This window comes from Opisthocomus hoazin, chromosome Z, assembly GCF_030867145.1.
Source record: "Opisthocomus hoazin isolate bOpiHoa1 chromosome Z, bOpiHoa1.hap1, whole genome shotgun sequence".
In the NCBI taxonomy this organism is placed as follows: Eukaryota; Metazoa; Chordata; class Aves; order Opisthocomiformes; family Opisthocomidae; genus Opisthocomus; species Opisthocomus hoazin.
In genome coordinates this window covers 39,994,303-40,010,449 of record NC_134454.1, presented here as the reverse complement: position 1 = coordinate 40,010,449, position 16,147 = coordinate 39,994,303, and the positions used below count along the sequence as shown (strand labels likewise).

Genomic DNA, 16,147 nt, shown 5'->3' with positions numbered 1-16,147 from the left:
TTTAAGGTCAAAATGTTGTGGTGTGGATGGAGCTTTGGTGCCTCCTCCCCAGCAGCAATGGAACAGCCCAAGTCACTGGGATGTCCAGGTTGGAGCCATCTTTCAAGACACCATAGACTCCAAGCTCCCCAGGCATTTTGGGTGCTGACGTACTTCTCGGGATCTAGCTGAAAAGGACGTATGAATCTACAAACACATCTCTGCCCCAGCCAAACCACTGTTAAAATTGTGTGGTGTTTCCAGCGGGGCATGTCATGTCAACCTGCTGTGCGTTGGGGTGTATTTGGTCAGTGAGGAGCTCATCGGATTTATTCAGGACAGCAGTAACAACGTCTAGAGTAGTTGTAATGGCTGCCAAGAAGGCTAATGGGATCCTGGGGTGCATTAGGAGGAGTGTGACCAGCAGGTCGAGGGAGGTTCTCTTTCCCTTCTACACTGCCCTAGTGAGGCCCCATCTGGAGTACTCTGTCCAGGTCTGGGCTCCCCAATTCAAGAAAGATGAGGAGCTAGTGGAGAGAGTCCAGCGGAGGGCTACGAGGATGGTGAGGGGACTGAAGCATCTCTCCTATGAGGAAAGGCTGAGGGAGCTGGGCTTGTTCAGCCTGAAGAAGAGAAGGCTGCAAGGGGACCTAATAAATGCTTATAAATATCTCAAGGGTGGGTGTCAGGAGGACAGGGCCAGACTCTTTTCAGTGATGCCCAGCGACAGGACAAGGGGCAACGGGCACAAACTGAAGCCTAGGAAGTTCTGTCTGAACATGAGGAAGAACTTCTTCCCTCTGAGGGTGACGGAGCCGTGGAACAGGCTGCCCAGGGAGGTTGTGGAGTCTCCTTCTCTGGAGATATTCAAGACCTGCCTGGACGAGGTCCTGTGCAGCCTGCTGTAGGTGACCCTGCCTCGGCAGGGGGATTGGACTAGATGACCCATAGAGGTCCCTTCCAACCCCGAACATTCTGTGATTCTGTGAAACGGGCATGCAAAACTTCTGTCCTAAGAGGAAGCTGTGGCAGCAGCTGCTGGAGTCATGGGTTCTTGGGCAAGGTGTTGTCTTCACTGTCACTCTGAGCAGAAATGATGTTCGGTTTCATGCTTATCTTAGGGCCATTTTGGACCCTCAGCAGAGACAGGACTGGTGGCGAGGGTGCGAGCAGCTGATGGGCCCTGCATGTTTCCTGTCCAGAGGGCGGTGCCGCGGTACAAGCACGCCAGTGCTGGGCAGTCCTTCATTCTCCCAGGGTCCACGGGGTAGAGAGCCACTGGCATCACCATTTTGTAGCTCTGGTAGCGTTCCCTTTCAGTGTCGGCCATATTAGAAGTTATTCCATTTTTAATTGTTTTTAAAATAGCTTTTTAACTAAGCCAGTACCGGACAGCATGGGCTGACACTTCAGTGTCAGTCAGGCATGTGTACTGAGTCCAGCCAAAGGATGCTTGACTCAGATAAAGTGTGCTCATCCTCTTCTGCATGCATTTAACTGTTGAGTAAAAGCACACAACCGTGAGCTCAGCAGCAGCTTGAGGCATGTGCGCACCTCTTAACACTCTCCACCTGACTGATCTGGAAGGTTCAAATCGCCTGTTTCCTTGGAGCGATGCTTTGAAGGACTTTTGAAACGTTGCTCAGCCTAAGACAAGATGTTTGTCCATCACAGAAGAAAAGCGGTGCGTGCACTCCTGAGTGTGGTGAGGTAGCGTGGTAAGTGACTAATGAGACTTGTCTTCCCTACCTGTATTTATAATGTAAACAGGACACTCCAGTTCCTTAGTCCCAAGCACCACCACTTCTGACTCTCGCGCTCGACAGGGTTATGATGCTAGGGGACGCATGCTGGATTGGAAGGATCCGCTTGGTTCATCTGAAAATACAGATCCATATGTGGCAGTTTCATCCCATAATCATCAAGACAAGAAGGGTAAGGTCTTGGAAATGATGTCCTGTGGTTAGGAGGGAGGGGGGGAGGACTAAAGTGTAACTGCTTCCAGCTGGCTCGGAGTAACATGTAATAAAACTCCTGTGCTATAATTAAAAGCTTTATCACAAAGCCTGAAACTAAACAGCCAATCTCAGGCTCAGTCCTAGATAATTCACTGCCTGAGGAAACCACACAAAACAAACAGAAGTGTATGCCTTTGCAGAGTGTATTGTGCATGTGTATGGGAAGGAGGGAGACAGTGGGGATTCAGCTCTCTTTAAACTCGATCTTCCCGTTGTCTGGCAGAGGGAGATCTGTGGCTTTGTTCTTAAGAACCATTGTTCTTAAGGGTGCGCTTTTGTATTGCCTTATTGTCTCAAATCTCAAGGCAGCACAGCAGATCTGGGCTAATTTCATGTTATTTCTGTCTCTCAACAACAGAAGTACTGAAGGTCTGCTCTAGTTTAACCATTGAAGTAAGACTGGCACTAGTCCTCGCCACTGGGTTCTAAGTCCCACTGTCTTCAGTGAGACCTGAGCATTAAATACCTTTTAGAGTAGGGGCTGAGGAGGTCATTAGCTTATTTTAAAAGATAATGGACATGACTGCTGGTGTAGAGATATTCTCTGTTGTGTTTTTAAAGCATCGAAAAGTTAGGATTTAGTTGGTGTTTCACAGTGTTCAGCCCAGAATTCAGTCCTAGCACACTTGGGACTAATACAAGTGACAGCCCTGTCATTTGGTCTCCAGTCCCCCTTTGCTATACATTCGGAGAATTAGGCAGAGAATTACCTAAATTTGCCACTTGAACTTGCTTAGAGAAGGAGAACCTTTTCTCTACTGTGAGGATGTTGGTACCCCCTCATTCTGTCTTGGCACTCCATTGTTTTCTCAGCTGCTTTTAATCTGGGTCTCAAAGAGGTTAAAATAGTTCCTTTGTAAAGAGAGGACGTTGGTTCAGGTAGGTCCTAGCTCTCTAACTGCCTAGAGAGATCTGAGCCCTTGTTATTCTTCTCCTGGGTGTTCTTAGATCGCTTCTTTCAATCTCTTCTTTGTTGAAGATGTTTCACTCTGTATGGTCTAATTAAGTAGTCAGTGGGCCAGGAGGAGGATGGGTATGAGCAAAACTCACTTGCTGAGTGGTTAGGACACTCACCAGGGGCAAGAACACACATGAGTGTCAGTCCTTTCTGCTATGAATACTTGATATAAAACACTTAAAATATTAATTGAAATGTGGATTCCAGTCTCTATTGTTCATGCATTTTACATGAAAAACTCATTAGACAAAAGCATCAGCTGTTCCTGGAGAAGCTGTTGGCATGCCAGACCCGCTGCTTTGCGTTGTCTGCCCAAACTAGTAGGTTACTAAATCATACTCCATCCCCTCTGTCTGACCCAGTGAATCTTGAATTCTCTGCATTGGCTGTGGAGACTTCCAGCAGGGAGCAATAAGCCCATTAACATTGCAGAACAGTCTTCAGCAGAGCTGCATGAACAGCTGGCAATGGTCTAGACCCAGACTGTGAACTCAGCCTCCCACAGTCCTGGGACATCCTGGATTTCTCACTGAACTCCCCAGGATTCACCTCAAAGAGCCTTCATGGTTCCCAGCCGTGAAGGCAATGGCATCACCTGGCTGGCCCAGCAGAGTTGAAGCCTGAAGCACTTTTCCAGCTGAGAAGGCTGGTCAAATTAGGCAGGAGGCGCAGTAAAATATCCCGAGAGGCCATGGCAAACATTAATCTAGTAGCCTTGGCTTTTAGGCTTGGTGGCAGGAAACGGAATATGAAGATTTGAATTCCCTGAAGCAGCGGATGCAAACTTGTCTGCCATGTCCCAGCAATGAGCTTTTCCTATAAAAAAGGGAAAAGCTGCCATTTGTTCTTCTCCCTTCAACTGGGTTTTAGAAGTGGCCCCTGTTTGAACAATTTTTTTCAGAGCTTGATCCTCTAGACATTCCGGAGAATAACTGCAAATACAAAGCAAAAAAGTTACTTTCTAGAACCTGATCAGGCTTACATGTGAGTTAAGCACAGAGCTCCTCTGCACCTTGCAGACCTCTGAGCAGCTGAGCCTCAGCAGAGAAAGAATTTTAGGCAGCTGCAATACCCAAACTGAAAACCGTAACTTAGGGTGCAAGGGACTGAGGGTGCTGAGGACAAAAACGCAGATTCCTAATTCCTGCTTAGGCTCAGTTTGAGATATTGACCTCATTTTTTTAATTCCTCAGCCCTAGCTCTTCTTTTCTTGACCAGAAAGTGATTTTTGGGTATCATGTATGTAGAGGAGAGAAGGCAGATAAGTCTGCTTTTCTGAAGATGGCATGTGATTTACCTAATATTCCTCTTTCCTCTCAGCAATAAATCAGTGATAATGCTAACAGCCAAAAAAATAAGGCTTTTTTATTTTTCTGTCCAGTCTTTTAGTAACATCTGGTATTCAAAATGCTTGAGGTGAGAGGGTATTTCTTAGAAAATCCAGTGTTCCCTCTTCTGAAAGTAAGTGGTGTCTTTTTCTCCTCCACCCTGAGAGGAGGGGATGTCATTAAGCAGATTTGATGAGGAAGGAAGGAAAAGATCCTTGAACCCAGCTCTTCTGCTGGCGTCAGACAGGGGAGTGGTGTCAGAAACAGTTAATAGTGGACGATCTGGCCCTTTGTGTACCCAGAGGAATTCGGAGACATGCATGCATTTTAATGGCACTATTTGTTATGTGTGGGTCCCTACTTCACAAATCTTCTGCGAAGCAATGCTTAATAGATGGAAAGCTAGCTCTTAAGAGCATCTTGTGTGCCAATAGCAGCTTCCAGAAGAGCATGCAGTGAAAATATTAATAAATGTGTAGCTGTTGGATTCTAATCATTTTCGCTTCAATTCACTGACTGATGAGGTGGCTTACATTCAATAGTTCCCTCTCCAGGGAGTGATGGTTACCAAAAAGCCTTATTAGCACTTGACAGGGTCATTTAAATATCATGCATTCTTTGGTGCCTAATTATGAATATTGACAAAGCTGGAAGCAGTCTACACGAAATCAAAACAATGGCGGCAGAGGTGACCGCATGGTTGTTTACCATTGCCATCTACTTGTGTGTTGTTACTCCTTGCCTTGCCCAGTCAGAGCCGGTTGGCTCCAAAATTACTATTGATTTGTTGTTTTAAAAGGGCAAAGGAAAGAGTTCTTACACAAAATTAAATCAGAAAATGTTACGCTTACTATCCTTTTGTCAAGGTTTTGTTTTCACTTTTGCTGTGATTTCTTTTATGTTCACACATTCACAGAGAAAAAAAAATACTCTTTTTTTTAACGTTTTGTCTTTGTTTTGCAAGGTGCTTTGTGTTGTTCTTCATTGGTTGTGTGTAATCCTTTGGACAACGTTTTCTTTCTTTTCTTGTGCTCACAAACGACTTCTTACTGATTGTACTAATTGTACAGAATCCACTTGCTGCTTTCTTTTCTGTAACATGGGTGCTTTGATGATGTCACATCCATCCATATGCTTCACTTTTAATTCAGTGTAGGCATCTTGGGGAATATCTGTGGGGGCGTGAAGAGGGGGTTCTTTAAAAGGATTGACTCATGGGAATGTGACATTTGTGTGCCACAGCTTTAGTAGCTAAATATACTCTGGGATTGTTGTTTCTGAGCTACATCACATTTCTTGCCAAGATGAAAATGTGTAGTGCAGCCCATAGAGTGGGAACTATGCGTTGCCATCCCACTGGCATTTTCATTTTGGCCATTCCAGAACAAAACAAAAAAAAATCAGCTCTGATTGGGCAAACTGCACCCCTCTTTCCTCTTTTCCTCCATCTCCTCCCCAGGGAAAAAAAAAAGAAAAAAAGAAACATGTTCTCGAGTATGTTTACGTTTTGTTTCCTTTCTTGCTGTGTTTTAGTGTTAATTTAATTTTGTGTTTCTCACCTTTGCTGACACGGTTTCCCTAACCTCGCCGCCTAACCTTGCCCCCTGCTGCCATTGTTCTTGGTCCCCCTTCCCTCCGCAGCGGTGAAGCTCCCACCGTGGAGCACTCCAAGGCTTTACCCTCTACACCCCAGTAGTGCTGTAGCGTTGTGTCTCTCTGTAGCCGTCCTACTAATGAAGTGGGGAGTAGTCACATATCGCTCGTAGAGAGGCCTACGTGAAGAAAACAAAGCGATTTTCTTCAAGAGTAGCTGGCCTTGCCCCTCGTTACCCTGCTGCCCTTCTCTGCTGCCTCCTGTCCTTCCTGCCTTCCCTTCAGAAACGCCTCACGCTTTTGAAGTCCTGGGCTCATTAGCAGAAATACAGCCAACTGCTCAGTTTTCTCACTCACTCCCTGAATGCCTGGAGCTTGCCTTTTAATCACAGTGTTGATAAATCGGTTGCAAATTCAGCTTACGGTTTTGTGGTTCTGCTACAGCTGCTCTGCAGCATTCAGGTGGACGTGGCTGAGCTGGGCACTGAATGACGAAGGAGTAGCATTGCTGTTAGCAGGCTTAATGTTCATATTCTTGCTTGTCTCAACACTCATTAAGTGAAGATTATGAGGTGGTATCTGTTTTCCTTAACAAGCCTTTTGTTGATATCCAAGTAACAATGGTAAAAAGCTGATTAGAAGCAGGATGTGATGGACACAGTTCACAGAGTTAAGAGTTACTGATGTATGCGGATCTACAGGAGCCCTCCTTTAGATATAGTATCCAGTAGAACCTATTACTTTGTAGAGTCTGTATTATTATTATTTTTAACTGCAGCCCTTCCTCTGGTACAGAATTCGACATCATCAGCAATTGTCAACTCCTCTGTTTGGAGAGGGCTTGCTATTAGGGAGCCCAAGGGCTGTTCATTTCAAAACCTGACTCCAGAAAGTATTTCATATTGTATGCAAGTGGCAGTGTTACTAAATTTTACTGTGATTATCACTACTTGAAAGATTTGCCAAGTGCTGACAATGCTTGTCTCCGGAGAGTCTGCAAATGTTCAGGCAGATTCTGCTGGAGTGAGACAGAATTATATGAAACTTCAGGTACAGTTATGATAAAGAATGTAAAGTGCTGATTTAACAAGATACTTTACAAGTAGACATGAAACAAGAGGAAAAAAGATCTGGGGCAAATCAAAGCTTCAGACTTTGCATAAATTAAACAACTGGTGTTCTGTCATGGGATCGCTGAGTTTTGCACCAGGAAGTACATTTGCAGAGTGTGTTTTTACACAAAAATGTTTTTATATGCCAATATGAGCAAGGATCTAAAAGATTTGAAGCATGTTTTATCAGAGGAAGGAGGGAAAGGTTGTTATTATCTTGCTGGCATTTTGTAATAATTCAGAAGAAGATTTAAAGTGGCACAAAATTTGTCAAAACTTATCCTTTGTGTCAGTGTTTGCAGGTCTGAGGGGATGAGCTTGGATTTTCAGGGTGAAGCAAATACTGTTTTTGATCCATATCGTCGTCCTGGCACTGTCAGAAGGAACTGACTGATCGTAAAAAAAGTGTTAGGCTAATGGGAGAAGGAGTTGCCCTGTAGTCAGTTCTGCCTGGATGGTGCTCGGGAAGAGCTATAAACTCAAAGCCTGTGTGCCTGGAGGAAGCTACACAAACACTGCTATTCTTTCCCATGTCTCAAACCATTGTACACACAAACATAAAGCAGACTGCAAGTACCTTGCAGTTTACTAACAGTTTCAAGTGCTGAGAAAACAACGAAGATTGAATCGCACTGGATCCTTGGCTGATTCTACTTTTAAGTCTTTGTCCCACAGTCTCGTAGAGAGTGCCATGAGAAAGGGAGTAGGGAATTTGCCCTGATTCTGTCTATGATTCTGTAGCATCTGGCTGAGATGTGAAGTGAGAGGTGTGGTTAGTTAGAGCTGTAGTGCTTCACAAAGGGATTTCACCTACACAAGACAAGATGACACGGGACTTAGTCCATTTAAACTTTTATAGATCCACAGCTAGATTAAAACCTACTTACATTTTCCATTAAGATGTAAACAGATGTTGGCTGAATGAGTCTATGCTAAACAAAGCCCTGTAGATTTTTTTTTCCTAAGATGTTCTTAGGTAAATTAGCATCAGCTTACTGTAAGCATCTCTGTTTCTAGAGGGAGGTCTTATTTACATTTGTCAGGTATATTGGCCGCTTGGATGAAATACTAAAAAAATCTTTTTTTAAAAAACAAATAACCCTTCCTGTATCTGTCTAGAATGGCTCTAATGAGCAACCAATCTAGGAACTGAATGTCTCAGAGACTAATCATGGCATACCTGCTGTGGAGCACCATTTTAGCTCCATATCAGATAAATAACAGAAAGCCATTGTTAGCAGTTAAATGGGACCAAATTTCTCAGCAGAGTTTTTAATGGCCAGATACCTGTGACACCAGGCCAGGCTAAGAACTAGCAACAATGCCTTAAGATTGACAACCTCACCATGCTAGAGTCACTGGTATCCTGTGACATGCACCAGAAGGCTGTGCAGACAGGGTTAAGGGAACACACCAGATTTGTCCAGAGGAGTGACACTGATTCTTCCTCTGTTCTGTCTTGCATGTCTGAGCTGTCTGCTCACCGGGGTAGAGACAGCTAATCATCTCAGATTGCATCCTCAAGTTCAAACAGTGGCAGCAGAAAACTAGATGCTAATTAATAAAATTGAAATTATATATAAAATTCATGAAAGAAGAATGCTGGAAGGATGTTTCTGACAACAGACTTGCTTCAAACTTGTTTTTGTTATGTTTTTCTAAGTTTCTTTGAGAACAAGTGCAAAGAGACAAACAGGAGACAAGACATACATAAAAGATGACAGAAACAAAGTCCTTGGGAAGGGCCACATCCTTAAGCCAATTTTAATAAAAAATGGGGATTGTAATAGAATACAGGGCAGTGATTTAGTGTGTCTTCTCTGTGAGTAAATCTTCATTTCAAACTTTACATAAAAAGTTCCAGGTCATTTAGCCACAGATTTTCTTTAGTAACCTTCTGAAAGTGTAAGGAGAGGAACAGTTTTCACTGCAAAAGATAGGCAAGGATGAGGAAACCAAAATAGTGGAAGGGGTATATTCCAACACGCACCAGCTGCCTCTGCCACACTTTAAAAAATGCGTATACTTCAGCACCGGCACTAACTTAAAATTTTCAGAAATCAAAATGTGTCTACGTTTTGCTAACAGTATGGATTTCAGATTTAACTTGAAGAAGTGGAAACGTGAGTAGCAAGAGCAGAACCAAGAGCCATTGCTTATTTAGTAGCCAAAAAAAGTCGTCATTGGTAATATGAGAGGTTGTGTTGATGTGCAGCTCCTGGTTATGAAAACTGTCAACACAGCTTTTCTTTCTAAGTGTTGCCAAATTACTGGATCCTACAAGTAAAAGAATGATGAAATTTAAAATAGAGCTCATCAAATGTCAGATGTGGCTGTGGGAAACAGCGGGTATCCTTGACCTGTAATTGCCCGCCTGTGTAGATTTTAAGTCAGGCTATCCATTTCCAGGATATGAGTAGGAGAAGCCTGTCTTACTGAAACAGGGAAAAACTGTCATTGCTCTGGGACCTTGATCTGCTTTTTCAATAAAACAGCCCACATCTAATTTGTCAAGGCAGCTGCTCAGGGTTCAGGGCATTAGAGCTATTGTGTGATGGACTAGATCCCCAGCTGCATTCATCCCCAGTCACTCGGTGAGGACAGCTCGATGGAGGAACACAGACTGCCGTGCGCTCTTGTTTGACCCTTGTAGCACTGACATATTTATCAAGAGCTGGGAATTTGCTGTAGGGTATGCTGGCCCCACAGGGGCACTGCTCTATGTGGAAATAGCAAAGCGTATTTGGTGGACAGGATGTTAAGTATCACCAAGCTTCATTTTTGTGGTGATTGTGTTGAGTACGGGGAGACGTTGTGCCGTACAAAGATGCTGAATTGGGAGGGCAGCCTAGCCATTTAAATGAGAGATTTCTGAAATTGCTTTGAAATTTGAAGGGATTTAAGAGCTTAAAGCTCCTTTTGGTGTTAACTTAATGCCACTGTACAATTAAAATGTCGATATGCTGTTCAAAGATATTTGAATAATTCATTTTTCTCATATAGGATGTGCCTAGTTTCAATAATTGTGTTAATTAATAGGTAAGATGTCCTGTAGTAATTTCACAATTTCCGAAACATCGACAGTCCTGGTTCAGAGCACTTTTAATGTGGTCTGTGAACTGTGAACTGTTTAATACATGCCTCTGTACAAAAACCACCTACGTTCTTCTCATACAGGTAACCTTTTAGTGAATGATATCAACATCCCTTTCTGTGTGTAGGAGGGATCCTGACTGACTGTCTTTCCTTTTTTCTTAGTTTTCTTAAAGACTGTAAAAAAGGTGAGCTCAATTCTTTGTGTCAGGATGGGCTAGTGCTTACCAATTAACAGCATGCAGTTCATTAAAAAAAGAAAAGCCTGGAGAGGGCGTGATTTAGATTTTGTCATGTTAATCTTATTAAACATTAAATACAGATAACAAATGTCACATTTGGAAAGTAGTTGTTCCTACGAAATCCTTAGTTTAGGCAGGTGTTTAGGCAGGTGTTACTTCGAGCTCTTTAACAGTTGCTTACTGAGACACTATAGTCTTCAGTATCCGATTACTGTTGCTATGACTTTGGCTAGATTTTAATCATGTGTTTTAAGATTTTCTGTGCCAGTAGCTGAGAAAGAGGATAGTGAAAAATATGTTGTTATTCTCATGATACAAAAAAGAATCTTAAGGGCATTTTATTGAGAAGTTTTGAAGCAGATAGTGCAGATTTACCATTATATCAAAAATGTGCATCCTGACATCGCTGTGAGGGAAAATGATCTTCATTGGCCAAGCTGTAAGTTTTTGAAAAAATCCTAGTCACTCATACCCAGAAGACACTTGTCACAGTTAGGCACTAAATACACAGACAGCTCCATGTACATTGAGCATTGGTGCTGCAACTGATAAGCATTTTAACCACCAACTGATAGTCTGACTGCTCTCCCTGCCCCAGAAGATCAGAGTAAGTCAGAGTCCCTGCTGAAGGAGATTTTAAGAGCTCCGTTGGCATTGGAAGAGCGTAGGGCATCTTATAGAGAAGTTGCTCAGGAGGCATTAAGAGGCATTTCTGGCACAGCTGTACAATGCAGCAAACATTTGGAAGTGGTTAACAGCACATTCATCACCAGCTTTGTGCTGGCTGGGAAGAATACCTGTAATACTCTTAAACAGTGAGTCCCAGTGGATAGCCTCCAGACCGGTTCCAGCCTCCCACATCTACCAAAGTGGTCAGCCCTGGATATTAAACTGTAGTTCTCCCGCTGGCAACCAAAGATTGCTATCTTCTGTGAAATAAAATTTCAGATGGAGGTGCAGTTTGATAGCATTGTCACAACTGGGCATAAACTAAACAGTTCTTTCATATGCCCAACAAGGATTTTTTTAGTTGGAAAGTAACGCCAGCTGCATGCTGTCAATAATATGCTATCTTGTTCGTGCTCCATCTCATCTTAACCCGCAACTGTAATAGAAAAGAACAGCTGTTAAAAAAAGGGGGGGGGAAGCAGGCACAATTTTAAAGCCCTACAAAGCTACTGTTATTCTCTGTCATGTTCTTGTAGAAAGAAACAGAGGGGTTTTTTTTGAGAGCCTGAAGGATCTGCAATTACTAAACACAAACAATACCAGTGCAGACAGGGAATTTAAGCGTGCACAGAAACACCTCCTGAACAGCAGCACACCAAAGCCTTCATTAAAAGAATTCCAAAAGACTTTGGAGAAGCACATATTTTCCAGGTGTTTCCTTATTCTTTACATCAGAAACCTATACTGAATTCCTGTTTGGAAGCAAGCAGGGTGAGCGAGACAGAAGCCATAATGCTGGGTAAACACTGAGTACCACTTGTTTCTGAAGAAGCTAACAGAAGTGGTCTTGTCATGTGGTGCAGAAAAGGCCATTGGTAGTTTCTTTGAGCCTGTGGTCAGCACTGGAGAAATTTTATTCCTGCCACTGGCTTATAGCTCCCATTAAAAAGATCAACAATTCTCTGTGTGTATTCGTTGCTGAATGAGTCCAAATCAGAAGCTCTCAAAGGAGGGCACAGAGCGGGAGTGCCCTCTGTCCGTTCTTCTGCCTGCTTTCCGCGCTGGACCTCCTGTGTTCACCACAGAGCCTGCCCAGAGGTTTGGGCAATCACAGCTCATAACAAAGAGCATAAAGAGCACTGCTCTTCTTTTGTGGATAGCGTTCGGCTTTATCACTACATAACACTAGTCTCTATTCAGTGTCTTAAAGAGGTCTTACAGTCCTGCAGCACTTTATATGCTTTTTGTCTAAATACAACGAAACTACAAGCAATGTCCTGAGGCATTCATCCAGTGAGACCAATTAATTTTCCATACCCAGGGGGATTTGTATATCTCAGTGTGCAGTTCTCACTCACTGAACTAAATTACTGATATCAAATCAGTGGGTACTTTGATATACACAGCATCGAGACCTGGAAAGACAATACAGTTTATCTCTACTTGCTTGTGGCAAGATGACTTGACATCAGCTGTGCTTCTGCAAAAGGTTTGGTCTCACCTACACTGTGTTTAGAAAGGAGAAGAAAGAATAAATGCCTATTACTGAGAGAAAAGAGATTGTAGTAGAATTTGTTAGGGTCCCAATGCTAGGGAAAAAATTAGGCTTTAACCTCTCACATGGAAATTTGTATATCTGTAGGTCAGTAAACATATCCTGAGAAATAGTCTACAGATGTGAAAAAGGCCAGTCATGTTCCTGGTTACAAGGAACTTAACTTCATGTTGATTAACTAGCTGTGCAAGCTGCCTGGTTTGCCTGCAGCAGTGGAAAATACTGGCTTAAAGAAAGAGCATGAGCAGAGACTGAACAAACACTGCAGTAAATCCAGAAAACGGAGGTTTGATCCAGTACAAGAACTGAATGGAAGGCTGGGGGAGTTGTGGTATTGCAGAAACACTCCTGCTTTGTGAGATGCGTGATAAAGCAAGTATGTGTGCATGGCCTGCTGCTGTACAGTCAAGACGGTGTCTGGGTGGGCTTTGAATATGTGTCAAGAGAAGATGCTGGTTTGCATACACTACTGTGGCCAGATTGCTGCTGGCCCCAGGGCAGCTTTCTTGTTCCTCGGTCAGGTACCGGTTTGCCAAAGTATGTCCTTGGGATGAAGCCCCAGGTTCACCTCATCCAGGGAAGAAGACTGTCCAAAGTAATCATGTTAAAAAATACACAGACAGGAAACTTCAATGAAGTTATGGTATCAAAGTGTGAATGTACATGCAGTGGCTGCCAGGTGGGGAGGTGATAAAGAAAAAGTAGGTCAGAAGATGCAGAAAACTATAAATTTGACAGATAGAAAAATGCATGAAGGAAGCCACCACTGGAGACAGAAAATGAAGTAAGTGAGTGAGAGATGGTAGCAGCACCAGGACAAGAAGTTCATCAGGGAAATGCTGTCTTTTACCTCAGGATGTGGCTGGAGTAACCCTGCTTGCTTTACTGGAGATACTGCGCATTCGAGCAGATGTAACTGAGAGGAGAGAAGGCTTCTGATATTTATATTGGAAGAGCAGTGAGATACAGAAAAAGGACTAGCAGTAAAATTAATCTTGCTGACTGTTACAGCCAGCGTTTCCAATTCTTCGTAATTCCTCAGTCACTTAGTATATTCAAAGGACTGCAATACGGAGGGAAATGATAAACCTAACATCAGGCATGTGTAAGCTATTTTTTGCCTACAGCACCAGCCCTGCAAATATTTCTGGAAGAAGCAGTCTTGTCTTTTACTGATCACTATGGGCATGTTTTAATTCTTAATGCAGGTCTTTTGATTACACCTGCAGCGTTCATAAGTGTAGGAGAAATGAGGAGTTAATCCGCGGTGTACGCTTCCTGTCACAACATACACAGTGCTGGCATTTTGGTGACAGAAGAGGTTTCATCCTCCCGCTGTGTTAGAGCAGACCTAACGTAGGGTCCAGCCATGTTCCTAACATGCACCAGCAACCCAGCTGTGGGCAGAAGGACAATCCCTAAGAAATACAGTCTGTGTGCATGAGTAAACGTTGTTGCCTTGGTCACATAGCTGTTCAACAGTTTAATGATCGTTTCCAAGGACCTCATGGAATAGGATATATCGGGTACAGTCTTATTATTTAAATATCTTGGATGTTTGATGGATGGCTCCTTTGTTAGTTCAGCTATAACGTGTTCAGTCACACTAGTGGCTGAAAAATATCATTTCAATTTTTGTGTCTTTAAAGAAGATCAGAGCTGATGAGGAAACAATTTTTGCTTTTAGTTCGTGTGCAGTGTTTGAAATTTAACCCCTATTCTTCCATAAGGCTTTAGCTTTTTGAGCTTTAGCCTTCTAAGCGGAGATGCTTATGTTGACATTCAGCAAACTTCACTTCTTCCTGTTGTGAAGAAAGGCCATAGTTCAAAACAGGCTGTAAAAAAGGAGAGGAAAAGCCACAGAATTTCTCAGTGAGAGCTTCTCTTTCCTTGACACTGTTCATAAAAACTGCTTCCAGAAAGGCGGTGAGCTGCCCAGAATACTTAATACCCATGGCAGGGGTGAAAAAAAAAAAGAAGTCATTTGTTCTGTACCATCAGAGAAGTTCCATGCAGTGAAATGGGAGCTGTGAAGATGAGAGATTCACTTTGCAGGCTACAACAACTTCTCTGGAGCCCTGAAATCATGCATATTCAGCCAAACATATGTAAATCTGGTTTAACCCAGCTGCGAAAGATCCCCTGAAGTAAACTAATAAAGAGCAGCTGGATATGTTTCAGCTCATCCCAGGCATAGTAGAAAGGTCCCAGAATGTGCACAGGGGTTTTTTTACGTCATTAGAGGAAATGCAGCAGACTTTAAAGGAAACTTGTGTTTCAAGATGCAAAGCAGCATGAAGTTTGCCTCTGCCGAGACAAGCTACAAAAGAATTAATTTTCCTTGACATTTGGATTTTATACGTCTCGTTTTAACTACTGTGAATGCCTGTATTTTACTTTTTTAAAGGACCTGCGATGTCTGCCTATTCCCTATCACACAGAGGCATCTAAAATTATCATTGCTCACTGGGAAGGGGTGAGACGTGAAGGAAAAGTACTGATATCAGGGAAGTTCAAAATGGATCAGCCACTGCCTACCACCTACCAGTGGGACAAAGGTTGTCAGGCTGGCCTGGAGCCTAGCCACTGGGACAAATAAAATTGGGCTGGCTTCAGGACTATAATGACTTTCATCATTATATTACACATCCAGGAGGATGTGTATCTCAAAACTTCCCCCATACTTGCAAACTTAATAAACTGGTTTATTTGCGGAGGTACTGCTTAGAAGTAACATAATTTAAAAAGCTCAAAGCGCTTAATATTCCAGTCCTGTTCAGGTCTGCTTCCCATTTGTTCAGTGGGGTTGAGAGTTTTCTGAACATGAATTTGGTGGTTCAGATCTTGTAATTTCCAGCTATAACAATCCCTTTCAAAAAAGAACTGCTTGTTTCTAATTTCTCAAAATTCACAAGTGTGGCCATGGTGTAGGTTTTGTATGGCTGATGTGGCATGGAAAAAAATTGTATTGCAGGCTCATAATTGAACCAAAAATGGATAATTGAAGTTCTGAAAATGTTACTTCAAGACTCAAAGGCTATCTCATATGGAGACAGTGGAGTTGTCTGTCTTACCTTTCTTGCTTAATTTATCTAGCTTAAAAAAATAAAAAATGAAAATTCTCCATCTTCTCATTGAGAGTAAAGCCACCTGTTGATCTCCCCTCTTTTAGTAAGTTACAGCCATCTTTTTGCTATAAAGAGTCATGTCGAAAGTCATTCATCAAAAGTAGAGAGAAGTGATAATTTGGACCATCTGAAAGGAGAAATCATGCCAACCTTAGAGATCAACCTGGAGGCATTGCTTCTGAAATAGGTCTGATTTAAGGGCTAGAAAACCCCAACAGAGGCCACCATGACTAATCTGATTGTTTAGATCCTTTTCCAGGCTTTGTTACTTCAGGTACAGTATATATTTATTTTCTTCTCACAGTTTTGAAGTACAGTTTCTCCACATACATCTGATGATCCCCAAGCCTCTTGTAACTGAAGGTCTTTTCTTTAACAAACTCATTATTCTCTCCAAGCGCAAGCATCTCCTCTTTTGTTTGCTGCATATCTCAGGCTGCTGCTAGCTTGGGCAACTGGCTTTGAGAGCTGT

At 42.8% G+C, this 16,147-nt stretch overlaps 1 protein-coding gene across 3 annotated transcripts in view; it reads left to right on the top strand.

Annotated features, from left to right (window-relative positions):
• Positions 1-16,147, top strand: part of SEMA6A (semaphorin 6A) — a 115,056-nt gene that overhangs the window by 87,239 nt on the left and 11,670 nt on the right. For 2 of the 3 annotated variants that reach the window (XM_075410713.1, XM_075410714.1), the window contains exon 18: positions 1,750-1,914. The exons of the other annotated variant lie outside the window; for it this stretch is intronic. In XM_075410713.1, the coding sequence (XP_075266828.1) occupies positions 1,750-1,914 (165 nt within the window). The remainder of the gene's footprint in view (positions 1-1,749; positions 1,915-16,147) is intronic. 3 annotated transcript variants of the gene reach the window in all.